Source organism: Nymphalis io, chromosome 6, assembly GCF_905147045.1.
Source record: "Nymphalis io chromosome 6, ilAglIoxx1.1, whole genome shotgun sequence".
Classification (NCBI taxonomy): Eukaryota; Metazoa; Arthropoda; class Insecta; order Lepidoptera; family Nymphalidae; genus Nymphalis; species Nymphalis io.
The window spans coordinates 13,880,931-13,895,228 of NC_065893.1; the positions used below are offsets into that span (position 1 = coordinate 13,880,931).

The 14,298-nt window shown below is 33.5% G+C and overlaps 1 protein-coding gene across 1 annotated transcript in view; it reads right to left on the reverse strand.

The window, feature by feature from the left end:
• Positions 1-4,989: 4,989 nt before the first annotated feature.
• Positions 4,990-14,298, reverse strand: part of LOC126768965 (tachykinin-like peptides receptor 86C) — a 61,217-nt gene continuing 51,908 nt past the window's right edge. Inside the window, exons 10-11 of the mRNA XM_050487465.1 lie at positions 10,007-10,147; positions 4,990-5,034 (exon numbers count right to left, since the gene is read on the reverse strand). Coding sequence (XP_050343422.1) covers positions 5,009-5,034; positions 10,007-10,147 — 167 coding nt within the window. The 3' untranslated portion in view covers positions 4,990-5,008. The remainder of the gene's footprint in view (positions 5,035-10,006; positions 10,148-14,298) is intronic.

Genomic DNA, 14,298 nt, shown 5'->3' on the forward strand with positions numbered 1-14,298 from the left:
GAATGTCTCACTGCTGGGCTAAAGGCCTCCTCTCCCTTTTTTTTTTTGAGGAGAAGATTTGGAGCTTATATTTGAACGTTGTTCTATTATTTAATTTATTAAATTGCAAGAGGACTATCTTTAGACTGGTGTATTTTTTTATAATTTGTATATTATCTCTGTTAAGTTTTCTGTTTTGTTTGTATAATATTAAAACTTTGGTTTGTAAAAACAATTTTAGTAAATAATTATTGAAATATGAAAAATAATACTCGAATGAAAACGAAAAATTAAATCGGTTACAACGCAAGTCACTGATTGATTTAAAATACGACAAATGATATTCTTCTAAAATTAGGAGTGTGTTGTGCTGGATAGTAACTTGGTGAAGATGCATCTAGCTATATAAAAAAATATATAATTTTATTATTTGGTAGGCTGTAGGTTATTATATCCCGTTGCTTAACTCTTACAAGGCCCTATCTGTTGACTTTCGTCTTGATACCATTTATCCAGGCACTTGGATAATAAGAAGATATAAGAGCGAGTAATAAATAAATCCAACTTTTTTTATATATTTTTTATATAGAATAGGAAGGCGGACGAGCATATGGGCCACCTAATGGTAAGTCACCAACACCCATAGACAATGGCGTTGTCAGAAATGTTAACCATAGCTTAAATCACCAATGCGCCACCAACCTTGGGAACTAAGATGTTATGTCCCTTGTGCCTGTAATTACACTGGCTCACTCACCCTTTAAACCGGAACACAACAATACCAAGTACTGCTGTTTTGCGGTAGAACATCTGATGAGTGAGTGGTACCTACCCAGACGAGCTTGCACAAAGCTCTACCGCCAGTAAAAATCATCTACCCTCAACATGACTTTATTCTCGAAGAATCGTATGGTATCTTTTTTACACCCTATTTTGGTATCCTTCGGTTTTGTTCATTTTCATATATTACACAGTTAGAGAACTTCTATCCAGAAAAAAATTATAATATTAACTAGCTGCCCATTCGACTTCGATGCTACAGTAGTATGTGCATCTGTATATTTAGGCTTGTCTAGTTTAGTTTAATTACTGTGTTAAATAAACGTACGTGTGGCGTACGTATTACCTATATTCGTATTTATAATAATTGCTCTTAAATTTTATTAACTTATTTAATTGATGTTACATAATATAATATCAAAAAGAACTTATGAGAACGGTGCTCCCACTTGGAAAGAAACGAAGTATTTTTTTTTAAATTATTAGTCTTATTCGTACTTCTAACAATTTATATCGATATTAAATATACACGTAATTTTTATTTTTATTTGAAGAGAGGATTTGAATAAAAAAACATTTATTTCATAGAATTCGGATTTTTAATGGTCAATTACACATTTTAATTTTTTTACAAAAATAATACTAGTCATAGTCAAGTTATCCGTGGCGTAGCATGGGGGTCTTTTATATTAATAGCAAATATGCTATTAATATAAAACATCAATGATTTTTTTATCAATGATAAATTTAATTTTCACTTAACAGGTGTTATTCAATAACCCTTTTTTCAATTCCCCAAATTTTTTTAAATAAATTGGAAAAATAAGAGATTGGCAAATTTAGGCCCCGCACCGGGTGCTAGAGGCCTATGCTACGCCACTGACAGTATTCATCATTAAATTTATAATATATTTACAATAAATACATAATTAACCATATATTATAAACGACGTATAAATAAATACAACAATTACAGTCAATAGAAAATATATTAAAAAACAAAATGTAATTTAAATAAGGTTCATTAATATTATCATTTATCAATAATGTTTTTTTTTACTATTTACATCACAGTTCAATATGCAAGATAAGTGACAATACATTCAAAAATTTATTTTACTACACTACGTTAGTCCGGAGACTAATATAATAATTGATTGAGCTTTGCTTTCTTAGTTAAGACATATATTATAAATAATTAGTGTCCGACCGAAACATTGGCTTCGACCAAAAATGGGCCTTCGGTCGAACACCAATGGCGATGCATAATACGTTTCACATTTAAAACACAACATCTATTATCAACATTTAAAATAAGTATTTACAATTAAAACTATAAAAAATATATGTCACAATCATTCAAAATTGACAGCGGTTTTGATATTTGCTGCAAAATTACACGTTGAAATTGAATAAGTACTGTTTAACATTAATTATAATAGTGAATTCGTACTTTCATCTACATAATTCAACACAACACGATCACGAACGAATGATCACGTGATCATCAATTGTTGATCACGTGATAATTCGATAACTTGGATTTCCATATATTTTTATAATATTGACAGCTATGACGACACAATATGACGAAAATTAATTCTCATTTGATATCGTAGTAGGACGATCGACTGCAATCGGTACATGTTCAACGGGACTAGACTATCAACGCAGGTATATTATGATTTGTAAGTGTATGTAAAAACACAAGTGGACTGACTTCACTCACTCTCATAATTCGAGGGTATGGCTATGAGGCATGCGCAGAGATGCAAGATCAAGATCAAAAAGGTTTAAGTAACGCAACTTCCAAACTTCTGAGATTATTTTTGAGAGATAAACGCATTTTAATAACCCAAATCTGTATGTGAATCCCATTGAAAATATGCAAAACAGCTTCAGCGAGTTCTTGCTATATATGTACCCGTATTACTAGACGAACATTACTAACATTAGCGTCTAGCCCATATAATGACACTCTGTGGAATTAGCCCTTATATTATTACTTATATTGTATAAAAGCAATGAAATAAGGAAGAGCCTGTTAATGTTTACGGCTAAACACACTTAATTTACAATTGTTTAATTGGTATTTATAATTTCGTACAAAAAAGGAAAATAACGTGAGGAAACCAGAATTGAAGTAGCGTGGTGGAATAAGATCCAAGCCTTCTCCTCAAATGGAGAACAGGCTCAGTGTTAAGACAGACTGTTAACAGGCGCACTTGTGTATTCATTGAAAATAAAATGAAATAACAGTAAAAAATGCAAATCATAACTTAAAATCATGATATATTTTTTATATCACGATTTTAAGTAATTGTTTCATTGATTTTAAGTTACATATAACATGATTTCATTTCTTAATGTAAGAGGGGGCCAACGAGAAGGAATTGTTTGTTGGCAGGTGCGTTGCCGCAATTTAATTAATCAATAAATTAATAGCTGACAAATTAATCAAATGTATACAATCATGAATTAAAGATTAAAAGGGGTTATTGAAACATTTTTTGTTTGCATAATCGTTTAACAGGTGACAATATCTATATCATTACAATGGATTTAATTAATATTGAATAAGCAGCTGTTACTGTCGGTTAAATAATATTGTTTCATACAATGTAGTGCTGTTAGTATTAAATATATTTTATTGTTATTACATGTTTTATTTCGTCAATTATTTTTAGCTTCGTCAATCTATTCTAATAAATGATCAAATGATATTTATAACAAGCTATTATTATCATTAAAAGATTTTTTTTATAAAGATGAAAACAGCTCGTCGCCGGTTGGCGTGGTTGGTGGATGCTTGCCTTTCATGCACGATTCCCACCCAGGACAGATATTTGTGTGCATGAACATGTCTGTTTTTCCTGAGTCTGGGTGTAATTATCTATATAAGTATGCATTTACAAAAGAAAAATAGTATATGTAGTATATCAGTTGTCTGGTTTCCATAGTACAAGCTCTGCTTAGTTTGGGATCAGATGGCCGTGTGTGAATAATGTCCCGCGATATTATTATTATAGATCCTCGTCGTTCGTTCCATGTTTTTTATGAATATGAACCAGGTTGATGTATAAATAGATAAGTGGGGTACGTTCCAATAGAAATTGACATAATAGCCTCTATGTTCATTGTCCATTTCTATGAGATTATTGACTGTTGGATTGGGGATGTGTTATTAATATGATCATGACTGCCTCGTTGGTCTAGTGGCTAGATATAAAGCTGCCGATCCCGCGGTTCAGTGTACAAACCCCAGGTCATGCCAATAAAAAGTAATTGGGATTTTCTGTCGAAGAATTTCGGCAAGTCTAACTTATTAATAAAAGCTATTAATGGTACTTAGGTAGGTAGGTAAGTAGAGGAGTAGCCTGGAGTCTGGTAGATGGAAGTATGTTTTTTTTTTTTATAGAATTGGAACCTGATGGTAGGTGGTCACCAAACGCCCTTAGACATTGGCATTGTAAGAAGTGTCAACCATCGCTTATAGCCAATGCGCCACCAACCTTGGGAACTAAGATTTTATGTCCCTTGTGCCTGTTATTACACTGGCTCACTCACCCTTCAAACCGGAACACAACAATATCAAGTATTGCTGTTTTGCGGTAGAATACCTGATGAGTGATGTATACTCCCGTGCCTCAGAATGCCTGTAAAGCCGCCCGGTTGCTAATTTTTTACCGGTTATATTGGTTTGTCGTCCTTTTAGATTATGAAAGTGAGGGTATAAAGAGTGCACCGATGTTTGTGCACACATTTATGCATTATAATTATGTCCTGCGCAGCTGGGTAAGCGGTCAGGACGTCATAAATATGATCACGAGTAATGAACTCTTCTCCTCAAAGAGAGGAGAGCTCACCAGTTGACATTGACCGTACCATACTTACTTTACTTCAAATGAATTTCACAACAATAAGATACTGGAACTGCTATTATGTAAGAAATCACATCGTATCTCACTCTAGAATTGTTGAAAACCGATTTCCAGTGACACTCTATTTTGATAGGTGTACCCTTAAAATGTTCAAATTATTATTATCAATATCGAATTCATATCATTCTGCGGTGAGTTTCGAGTTAGTTTCTTACACAATACAACCGGTTTATTGTAACAATCAGTAAATATTTATTTAATATAAATACACTTCCTTTCAAATAGATTGTTTTTATACATAAAATGCTATTACTTATAATTAAATCAGACACAAATTAAGTAAGTTGTTCTTCAATTTACGTAGCTATTTACACTTTACGCCCATGTATGAATGCTGAAACAAAATCAGTAAGAATATGAATTATAATTAAATAATATTTACTTTTATATATAATAGAATATATATATTAAATTATAAACGTATGATTGTAATTATTGAGTTCATGAATGATAGCACACCTAAGGAATGAAAACGGTCTATCTATCATATTGAAAATTGTAAACAATTACATGAATAAAAAATATCTCACTGACTTTCTTTCGCCAGTTCTCAGGTCAGGGTCTTTTCAATTCCGAAGCGGTGGTCGTTATTAATTTTACTGTCATGGACTAAGTGCAATTCTACATTGAATTAATAGATTATTATTAAAACATATAAGGATTGGCAATAAAAGAATGGTGCCATCGGGGAACGTCCGACAGATGTGTATGTGTACGTGTCGATGTGTGCATCGACATTGACGGTAATTATAATAATTTATAATTAAAGAATACCAATAAAATATGTGCACATAAATTAAAATATAGGCATTCGTTAATAAAATAAATATTTATTTATTATTATTATTATAATGATATTTATAGTAAGAGTGTTTATGAGATGAGGCCATGACGGCATAATGGCGTTTGCCGTCACGGCATACGAATCTAACCCCCAAGTTGCCATTAGACATTGGCATTGTAAAAAATGCTTACCATCGCTTACACCACCAATGCGCCACCAACGTTGGGAACTACTATGTTATGTCCCTTGTGCCTGTAATTACACTGGCTCACTCACCCTTCAAACCGGAACACAACAATACCAAGCACTGCTGTTTTGCAGTAGAATATCTGATGAGTGGGTGGTACCTATCCAGACGAGCTTGCACAAAGCACTACCACCAGTAAGCTACCACCAGATCGAAGTGTTGATTCTACAAAGAAGAACTGACTAGAAACACAGTAGTAACTTTTTACGCAAGTGTAATTACACCGTCGACCATTTAAAGTATAGAATGAAATCTATATAACCATCACGACATATTATGAAAACTCAAGCCTCATTTATCAATATTCCTAACAAAAGTTTTCAATGTGTTATCAAAATAAAAAGGTATCCAGTTATTTAAGTTTCAAACTACTTCAAAATGACGACCCGAGAGTTCGTAATAACTTGAAAAAAGTATACTTTTAAATTTCAATTTAATCTATTTTCTGAATATCTACTATTTTAGGTGATAAATATTGATGCAATTTGGGCTATAACTAGCCTATTTAACCTCGTTAGACAAACCAGCGGAAGGAACGATATTCACTTAAGCTGCTTGCACCAGAAAAGTAAATTCAAGCGTTGGATCACATTTGATAGTCTGATACGCACTGATGCACAAAATTTTAGAATAAGAATATTTCTATAGGACCTATATATAAGCCGAGATAGCCCAGTGGTAAGAACGCGTGAATCTTAACCATTGATCACGGTTTCAAACCCGGGCAAGCACCACTGAATTTTCATGTGCTTAATTTGTTATTATAATTTATCTCGTCCTATACGGTAAAGGAAAACATCGTGAGGAAACCTGCATGTGTCTAATTTCACAGAAATTCTGCCAACCCGCATTGGAGCAGCGTGGTGGAATAAGCTCCATACCTTCTCCTCAAAAAGGGAGAGGTGGCCTTAGCCCAGCAGTGGGACATTCGCAGGCTGTTAAGTAATCATTTCACTAACTTGTTGTTGTTAGGTATTTGCATTTTTTTCAATGCATTATATAATATACTACTAAAAAGGATAGAGAAAATAATAATAAGTAAAAGTTTTCTCTAAATAATGACAAAAAAATGTATTTTTAAACGAACAATACACTTGGTTCATCGTAATGGTACAAAAAGAATTCTACCTAAACTACGTCAAATCGTTCTAATACGTACTATTTTTAGAGTTAGCCTTTGTATGTTCAAATCCGGTCGATATTCTTTGTCTCTTTTTAATATTTTTCATTTGAAAAGATCTTACGAAAACGATATGAAATAGGTTGTGAACATTTTATTTTAAATAAAATATATATAAAATCACTTTGACACTTTTTTAATCCTCAAGGTCTCGTGCCTATTATTATTATTATTTTTAAATCAAATTATTATTTAAATTTAAAACTGAAATCGAATCAATTTGCATTAAATCTTGCAAAGATTGGGTTTTGTGGGTCAATCGGATCGGAGAAGCCTAAGAGGAGGTATCATTTTGACATAAGCATCCTCAGCCTACTTGTGCCATGTTCCTCTAGTGTCTCGGTGGAGTCGAGAGAAGGAAGAAAAAACTCGACCGAAACACATAATAATTTGACAGAATACCTCTTCTTTTTTCATAATAGGGCTAATAGATATTCAATGTATATCCTGTCCGTTCATTAAAAATTAATTTACAAATTTTAACTTTAAACCCACGATTATCAAAAGATTTAACGCTTCATCGTTATACAATAAATATTATACAATATATATAAATATTATACAGTATAATTTAACAAACAATTTATTTCTTATCCATATCGATTCGTAAAACAACATTTATAATTAAAACGTTTTCTCTATTGCATTATAAAGCAATTTCCTTCAATTTTTTTTTTAAGCCTTTGTGAATCGAATAGATTAAGAATTATTTTTAAGGCAAGTTTTCCTTTTAACGAATTAAGAAACCATTTATTTATAGAATCCTATATTTTTCCTGGGAAATAATAGCGATTTTTAATGGTATACAATCAATACATGTCTCTATACTCTACACATTCAATAGGCTTGTTATAGACCTTTACGTAATTGCTAGGAGAGTATTAATCAAAGGATTAACTCAAACCATAAACACAGCTACTAGTTAGTCCAGTAATTGTGTTAAATTCACCATATGGTACTTATTAGCTTTGTGTAGGTAAAATAATATGTATAACTAAGGTATTATGTCCCTTGTTAATAGTTACTGGCTCACTCACCATTCAAACCGGAATACAACAATATTAAGTTATTAATTATTTTTTTTTTTAATCACGGCCTGCTTATTTTTTTAATGCGTTTACTTCCGTAACAGCCTGTGAATGTCCCACTGCTGGGCTAAAGGCCTCCTCTCCTCTTTTTGAGGAGAAGGTTTGGAGCTTATTCCACCACGCTGCTCCAATGCGGGTTGGTAGAATTCACATGTGGCAGAATTTCAGTGAAATTAGACACATGCAGGTTTCCTCACGATGTTTTCCTTCACCGTAAAGCACGAGATGAATTATAATCACAAATTAAGCACATGAAAATTCAGTGGTGCTTGCCCGGGTTTGAACCCACGATCATCGGTTAAGATTCACGCGTTCTTACCACAGGGCCATCTCGATATTAAGTATTACTGTTTAAATATTTGATAGGTGTGTGGTGCGTGCCTATACGTACTTGCACAAAGCCCTACCATCAAGTTTATTATTATTTACTGTATATTTTCCGTTAGATATGACATTTTTTTATTTTAAATTAAATAATATTGTTTATGTTTATCGTGATGTATAAACAACAATTTTAATTATGTTAATATTTAAATTTCATTTATATCTATTGTTGAAATGTGTCTGACGTTGTCTGACGTGTTGTCTGACGAGCCGGTTGGCGTGATTGGTAGATACTTGTCTTTTCACGCCGAAGGTTGTGGGTTCGATTCCCACCCAGGACAGACATTTGTGTGCATGAACATGCCTGTTTGTCCTGAGTCTGGGTGTAATTTTCTATATAAGTATGTATTTACAAAAAGAAAAGTAGTATATGTAGTATATCAGTTGTCTGGTTTCCATAGCACAAGCTTTGTTCAAGCTTAATTTGGGATCAGATGGCCGTGTGTGAATAATGTCCCAGGATATGTCCCAGAAATGTGTTTGATTAATGAATTTTATAAAACATGCTATTTACTATATAATTGAGTAATCTCCCGCAATAAATATTAGACACGAAAGTCGTTAATAAAGAGACATTCTCGTAAACTGGCTAAATTTTTCAAGTGTACATAGACAGTCAAATCTTTAATAAGAAGAAATAGCAAAAACTGTACACAAAGGACTTTCAGAATATTAAAATCACATCATTAGATTTAAAAACGTCTCGTATAAAGTCAAATAAAAATATCGTGTAAACTATAGCTTAGAATAGAATAGTCTGCTTCAAAACTTGTCTGTAAATATATAACCATCATTTCCGCAACATTTTCTCAGTGTAATTGGAAATGACGCAGAATCCTTTTTTGATATGGTCAACTGTCATCTCCATAATCATAGAAAGTCTAAATATTTCACTCGGGCGAAAATGACGCACGCTTATTACGAAAATAAAAAGGTAGATTTGACAATCGAACGATAAAATAATATTCACAAAACAGTACAGTAACAGCCTGTGAATGTCCCACTGCTGGGCTAAGGCCTCTTCTCCCATTTTTAGGAGAAGGTTTTGGAGCTTATTCCACCAAGCTTCTCCAATGCGGGTTGGTGGAATACACATGTGGCAGAATTTCAGTTAAATTAGGCACATGCAGGTTTCCTCACGATGTTTTCCTTCACCGTAAAGCACAAGATGAATAATAATCACAAATTAAGCACATGAAAATTCAGTGGTGCTTGCCCGGGTTTGAACCCATAATCATCGGTTAAGATTCACGCGTTCTTACCACTGGGCCATCTCGGTTTTTTTTTCACGAAACACTCGCTAGTAATACCGCAGAACATACATTTAATGAACACATTCCAAGCTGATGTTAAAAATATATTTATAAATAAGGCATATTGTTCTGTAAAATATTATATAGATGATATGATGATAACTTGGAGATATATACAACTTAAAGTATATTATATTTAACATGAACATACATATATATATGTTTCTTGCCAATTCATCGTGGTAAAATCTACATTACCAACCAGTAGTAACTAATAATTTAGTTTATCTTTAAAATTCTGATTTAAGAGTGCTAGTAAGAGCTTATTTGGAGAAAGCGTAATTTTTATTTTGAATTATTTTCGTCTCACCGTCGTAGTACGTCCGGTGCGGACATCGTGGGCAGCTAACAAGCGAAGGCGGTCTCTGCGACCGCTGGCCGGGCTCCCGATACGACGAGCGCGGCCATGCGACTGCTGCATTTCCTCTTGAACTTCTGGGCTCCTCTACAGCTACAAAAGATAAACATTCATTGTACAAAGCTATGTAAATAAGTCTGCTTACAGTTCTTTTCTGATGTGCCTAGCTGTGGGCAGACTGGGTATGATCATCGCTTATAGCCAATGCGCCACCAACCTTGGGAACTAAGATTTTATGTCCTTTGTGCCTGTAATTACACTGGCTCACTCACCCTTCAAACCGGTTGTTATTATCATATTATCGGTTATCGTTGTGTTCCGCTTTGAAGGGTTATAACATTTTAGTTCCCAAGGTTGGTGGTGAATTGGCGATGGTTAACATTTCTAACAATGCCAATATCTATGGGCGTTAGTGAGCACTTACCATCAGGTGGCCCACATGCTCATCCTATACTATAAAAACGTCATTGATATGTAAAAATATAACTATTTTTTAGACTAACATTGCTCTGTCAATATAACTCAGATTTTATTTCTTATTATAACGCTCTAAGACTGGGGCGAGGCCTGCTTTCCTTTTGAGGAGATGGTTTGGAGCTTATTCCACCACGCACACACATTCACAGATACACATTTGGCAGTTTCCACTTCAGTTCTCCTTCATCACCAAGCGAAAGACACATACAAATTAAGAACATCTAAACATCAGTGGTTACACAGAAAACCGCACCTTCGATTAAGTTTCCCGTGCCCCGTCGACTGTTATAAAACTAATGCGAAAATCTTTTGAAGTTAAATTACGACACGTGTAGCAAGTTTGTTGCGTCATGACTCTCTTAATTAGAGTTTTATTACGTGTTTTAAACTAGATCATAGACAGAATTTTAGATAGTAGGAAAACATTTTCAACATGCAAGTATTAATTGAGCTTAAGATTTGACTTTATATATTTTTGTAAGGCAAAGTAAAGTGCTACTTTCGCAATATACAATGGTATTGTAAAAAGAAAAAACTATTCTTTATAATGTAAAAGGTTAATAATCCTTTTAATCTAAAATATTTTATGTTATATTCCTTGTGATAGGAATTACACTTGCTCACTCAACCTTCCAACCGGAACTGAGCTAAATGAAAGTCAAAACATATATTCAATATAGAAGTATTACATATAGGTCTGTTGTGTACCATCATTGTAAAAAGCACTACCACCATTAATTTATTGTATATCAAATTATGAAAAATTATATATAAAATAACTAATAACTGAATAGTTATTAGTTATTTTATATATAATTTTTCAATGGCGAATGCCAAAGCCCTTTAGAATTTAGACTCGTGTTACTCATTCACAATTACAAACAAAAGTTATTAATTTTAAATAAATTCTAAAACTGACCTTTCATTGAAAATATCAAGCACGTTAATCAAATAAAAAAATATAATGTTTTTTAGCGTTTTCAATATAAATATAACATAATAGGTTGCAAGTAATATCCTCCAGGCTGATTTCGTCCACGGCGGCCAAAGGAGATATTATAGTGCACAAGTGTGTGCGCAAACACAAGTGCACTCTCTCTTCCCAAGCTCTAATAATAAGTAACCGTACCGTAACAGCCTGTGAATGTCCCACTGCTGGGCTAAAGGCCTCCTCTCCTCTTTTTGAGGAGAAGGTTTGGAGCTTATTCCACCACGCTGCTCCAATGCGGGTTGGTAGAATTCACATATGGCAGAATTTCAGTGAAATTAGACACATGCAGGTTTCCTCACGATGTTTTCATTCACCGTAAAGCACGAGATGAATTATAATCACAAATTAAGCACATGAAAATTCAGTGGTGCTTGCCCGGGTTTGAACCCACGATCATCGGTTAAGATTCACGCGTTCTTACCACTGGGCCATCTCGGCTTACAATACATATTACGTGTAATGGCAAATAATACATAAATTACAAAAATAATCTTTCAACTGTGCTATTAAATAATTAAAAAAAAATTGTCAATGTCAAAATTGCCGCCAAAATTAACATATAAATAATAAGTAACATATAATAATAAGTAAGGTAAGATTTATTATTATGATCAATAAAAAAATATAGCAAAATTGATTTTAATATCGGTATCAAATATTAAAACTAATCAGTAACAGCCTGTAAATGTCTCACTGCTATGCTAAGGCCTCCTCTCCATTTTTGAGGAGAAGGTTTGGAGCTTATTCTACCACAAGAATTTCGGTGAAATTAGACACATGCAGGTTTCCTCACGATGTTTTCCTTCACCGAAAAGCACGAGATGAATTATAAACAGCAATTAAGCACATGAAAATTCAGAGGTGCTTGCCCGGGCTTGAACATACGTTTATCGGTTAAGATTCACGCGTTCTTACCACTGGGAAATAAAACTAATCGTTCTGATTTAATAAAAAATACGTGATTCAATATGTACATATGTATGAACAAAATAATCTCTTGTATACATTTCAAATGTCTTTTATGTGCGAACACGAGGTCGTCTAGAAATTCAAAGGAATGTTATATGCATGGTATTAAATTGTATATTTTGTATGAATTGAAAATGGAATGCAATGTAGACTCGTTCGTGTTATGGCGCGTTCGCAATGAAATTGGCAATTTCCGCATCACTGTAGAAAGTTACAAATTTCTTTATTGAAAAGTTTATTTATTATTCTGACATCTGCGATGATGCACTTGTCCTCGTCACTCCATCAAGCTTTAGGTAATGCTAAAATGGATCATAAAATTGGTTAAAAGAACAAAGTCTTTGTGATTTTGGAGTAACTATTCGGAACCGAAGATTGCTTAATTTCTAACAGTAACAGCCTATAAATGTCCCACTGCTGGGCTAAGGCCTCCTCTCCCTTTTTAAGGAGAAGGTTTCGAGCTTATTCCACCATGCTGCTCCAATGCGGGTTGGTGGAATACACATGTGGCAAATTTCGATGATATTAGACACATGCAGGTTTCCTCACGATATTTCCTTCACCAAAAAACATGAGATGAATTATAAGCAAAAATTAAGCACATGAAAATTTAGAGGTGCTTGCCCGGGTTTGAACCCACGTTCATTGGTTAAGATTCACGCGTTCACTGGGCCATCTCGAAGCCTTAGAAGAGATGGCTTAATTTATATTTAATTATATAATAATAATGTCCTCCAGACCGATTTCGGCCACGGCGGCCAATCTCAAGAGAGTTTAGTCAACTACGAAGGAGATATTATAGTGCACACGCTTACATCAAGCCAGTATGAAGGCCAACGAGGCAGTCAATTAATTATATATATCTTTAATTAGAATTCGCAATTAATGGAGCGAAAAAACAAAATCTTGAAAAATAGCACGGATATGAAAGTCTCTGTAGATACAAATAATAAGATAAAAAGCAATGTATTTTTTTAAATATTTAGATACTGATAGGGCTTCAATAAAGTTTGTGTGACGATAGTTGCCGAAGGGATTGGGATCGAACTTGCGAGTTTCACATCGATTCGCGGCCCTTTTAAGTTTGAACCATTGACGCTTAAATAATAAATCAACACCATATTCATTTGTTACCAACTTACGGTTACACAGAATTTTGCAAAAAACCCGTGTTTATTTTCCAAAATAAATTTTGTAGGCACGCAATTATATAAGAAGGTACTACGCAATGGTTTAGTTATGAAAATAAAATTAATAATAAAAAAATTTAAAGTATATCTGTCTGTTAGTTTGTTACTTTACAGACAGAAATGAAATTTGACGAAGAGCCAGACCCAGGACCAAAACCCAAGTCTTATATATATAAATAGTAGTATATAACTTAAGTGGCTTGACTAATTTATATAAGCAAATAAATAACCTGGCTTGGTGTTAGTGCTTTGTGCAAGCCTGTCTGGAAATATACGACTCACTTATCACGTTTTTTAAACAGCAGTAAATATTATTGTTGTGTTCCGGTTTTAAGTATGAGTGAGCCAGTGGAGCGCAAGGGACATATGCTCACGTCTATGGGCGCTAGTGACCACTTACTATCAGGTTGCCCAATTGCCCATCCTTGTGCCCACCCAATTTATATAATAAAAACTAGAGGAAATAAAAGCTGAACGCCGATAGAGCAAGAACAACAGTAAGTAATTTTACATTTTTAAAAAATAATTTCCTCGTTTTGTATTTCTTCAACAATATTAGATCTGTAAAAAAGTACATTTTATTAATATGATGTATATTTAATGAAAAAATAAGGAAA